The sequence below is a fragment of the Cebus imitator genome, unplaced genomic scaffold, assembly GCF_001604975.1.
Source record: "Cebus imitator isolate Cc_AM_T3 unplaced genomic scaffold, Cebus_imitator-1.0 Scaffold102, whole genome shotgun sequence".
NCBI classification, from domain to species: Eukaryota; Metazoa; Chordata; class Mammalia; order Primates; family Cebidae; genus Cebus; species Cebus imitator.
In genome coordinates, this window is record NW_016107417.1 from 3975231 (window position 1) to 3978438 (window position 3208).

General features: G+C 57.4%; 1 protein-coding gene across 2 annotated transcripts in view; it reads right to left on the bottom strand.

Moving 5' to 3' along the window:
- Positions 1 to 3208, bottom strand: part of SLC22A11 (solute carrier family 22 member 11) — a 17379-nt gene that overhangs the window by 12428 nt on the left and 1743 nt on the right. For both annotated transcript variants that reach the window (XM_017537243.2, XM_037741675.1), the window contains exon 2: positions 554 to 657. In XM_017537243.2, the coding sequence (XP_017392732.1) occupies positions 554 to 657 (104 nt within the window). The remainder of the gene's footprint in view (positions 1 to 553; positions 658 to 3208) is intronic.

Consider the following 3208-nt stretch of genomic DNA (forward strand, 5'->3'; position numbering starts at 1 on the left):
CCTGTTCGGCTAGCCAGCCCCAGCCTCATGTTCCGAGGTGACTTGTATCCTGAGCCCCACTTGGCTCCAAGCTGGGGGTGAGCAGGAACTTGTCCCCACCCTCCCTACTGCCCCATCCCCCATCTCTGCTGGAGGCATCCCTTGCACCTAGCCAGTGTTTGGCCCACATGAGGTTTCTAGGAAGGCCTTGAGACCTGGGGACAAAGGACAGAGTCAGAGGATGGGGAGCCAGGATAGCTCTGTAGCACAGGCTCCGATACATACACATGGAGGAGGCCTGTAACCATCTGGCCCGAGTGTGGAAGAGGGAGGGGCGGCGGGGTGGCCTTCCTGTGAGGGGAACCAGGCCAGGGTCTGGAGGGTCTTGCTGAGGTGGTGACCCAGAACAGCCTGTGGGTTGTGGGGGATGGCCAGAGGAGGGGAGAAACAGAGGCGGCAGCAGGGAGGTGGAGGTGGGGATGGGCTGTTGGTCTGACATTTCTGAACCTTCTGCCCCCCAGTCTTCTACTCTGTTTTGAGGGAGTTGGGGGCTGGGATGAGCGGAGGCACTCACCAGTGGGAGAGGAGCCCCCAGATGAAGGAGCCCACCAGGATTCCAGACATGAAGATGGATTGGCTCAGAGGCTTCAGGCCCTGTGAGCCACACACCAGGTCCCACTGCAAGAGGAGGCGACAGCGGCTCAGCTCGGGGCGTGGAATCGCAGGGCTGGGCACAGCTGAGGAGCCAGCCACGCATGCCAGCCACCCTGGACTCCCACTGCCAGGTCACAGAGGTAGAAGGGACCTGCTGGCCACGGGGCTGCAACGCCCCCGGGGAAGCCTGGCTGCAGGACAGAATGCGACCAGGCTCCTCGTCTGGCAGCTTTGTGGAGGCCACACTACAGGTCCAGCCACGCAGTCATGCAGAAGGTGGACTCTAACGGGCAGCAGGGCCTTGAAGGGGCAGAAGTGGCAGGAAAATGAACAATTTATCGGTAAAAAGAAGTTTGGCAGCAGCATGTGCTGTGTCCAGCAGTATCTGGCAGTGGTGGCAGTGGGGTGGCAGGCAAGGTGGGCAGGGGCAGGGATCGGCTGGCAGGGGTGAGTCCACCGGCTTGGCTTCCACCTCTGGTGAGAGCTGACTGGGTGACGTCAGGGAGCCACTGCCCCAGCTGGGCTATCTTCTCTAGAGGTGGAGCCATGAACTGGCCCTCTCGGTGGTGAGGTTGACTGGAGAGAGCTCGGTACCGATCCTGTTTTTTTGTTTTTTTTTTGAGATGGAGTCTCTCTCCGTCACCCAGGCTGGAGTGCAGTGGCTCCATCTCGGCTTGCAGCAACTTCTGCTCCCAAGTTCAAGCAATTCTCCTACGTCAGCCTTCCAAGTAACTGGCTACAGGCGTGCACCACCACACCCAGCTAATTTTTGTATTTTTAGTAGAGATGGGGTTTCACAGTATTGGCCAGGCTGGTCTTGAACTCCTGACCTTGTGATCCGCCCGCCTCGGCCTCCCAAACTGCTGGGATTACAGGCATAAGCCATCACATCCCAGGACTGGTCACCCATTGCCTGAACACCCAAGTCCATCCTCCACTGAGGTCCAAGAGCTCCCCACACCTCTCTCTTTCCCTCTCCCACCCGGGCAACTGCCGTAGCCTCCAGTGGTAGGGGGGCCATCCCCCCACAGAGCTTCTCTACCCTGCAAAGTGACCTCTTGAAAATGCAAGTCAGACCAAATCACTTCTGCGCTACAGACCCTCCAATGAGGATGATGAGGATGAGGTTCTTTTGCATTTAAAAGAAAATCCCAGGCACAGTGGCTCACGCCTGTAATCCCAGCACTTTGGGAGGCCAAGGCAGGCGGATCACCTGAGATCAGGAGTTCGAGACCAGCCTGACCAACATGAAGAAACCCCTTCTCTCCTAAAAATACAAAAATTAGGTGGGCATGGTGATGCACCTCTGTAGTCCCAGCTACTTGGGAGGCGGAGGCCAGAGAATTGCTTGAACCCAGGAAGCGGAGGTTGCAGTGAGCTGAGATCGTGCCATTGCGCTCCATCCTGGGCAATAGAGCAAGACTCAGTCTCAAAAAACAAAAAAATTAGCTGGGCATGGTGGTGTGCACCTATAGTCCCAGCTACTGGGGAGGCTGAGCCAGGAGGATCATTTGAGCCCAGAAGTTAGAGGCTGCAGTCAGTCGTATTTCACCACTGAACTCCAGCCTGGGTGACAGAGCGAGACTGTTTCAAAAGAAAGAAAAAGAAAATCGCAGCTCCAACGCATGCCCCCACACCCGCTTCTGCCCCCTCAGCACCTGTGCCCAGCTACACGGGGCCTTGTTCTGCTCCTTCAAATCCCAGACATGCTTCTCTGCATGACCTTTGCCCTGTGGGGCTCCTGACCTTCACAGATTCCTGCTCTCGCCATCCAAGTCTCATTGTCAATGTAACCTCTTTGGAAAGGCCATCCCCCACCACCTGCCTGAAGGAGGCGATAGCCCCTCCTTGCCCCTTGCAACCTTGCTTTTGTCCCTCATGCTCACTGATGGGGACAAAGGGGAGTAGGCAACAGGGATTAGTTCATGGATGGGGCCAGCCCAGGATCCCGCAAGTGGGGGGGCACCTGGGCGGGCACCTCTGAATGCTGGGCCCTGGACACCCGCCAGCCTCGTCCGGTCCAGGCCCTACTGATGCATCAGCCGTGACTCCAGGCAATTCAGTCTTGGGGGAAATCAGGGGTGAGAGGGGTCTGGCTGAACTGACCCAACAGGCTTCTTGCTGAGACAGGCCAGGGTGACCTGGCATCACCCTAGAGGTGGTGGAGAATGAGGAGCCTGATGGGATGTCGAGGCTGGGGGAAGAGAGGGTTCTTGCTAAACTGATTCAGCAGGGTTCTTTGCTAAAACTGGATTTTGCAAGGAAATGTCCATAGGGGCCCAGGAGAAGGCTCAGGAGCCTGAGTAAAGTTTGGCCAAGGAAAGACTTTTGGTCACCCCATGCCCATTTCCGGATCCATGATGATGGCCCAGATTCAGATCGGGGCTCCGGTTCCAGGATGAGCAGGGAGCCTTCGAGAAGCGTCCATCCCACTGGTGAATTCGCTCTGTCGACATTTAACCCCTCCTAGCAGCAGAGCCAGCCCTCGCCCTGCACCTGCCAAGTGGCAGACTATTTCCAAATGTGTCCCAGCTGCCACAGCCTTGCCACCATCTCGTGGGGTGGGTCCTATGAC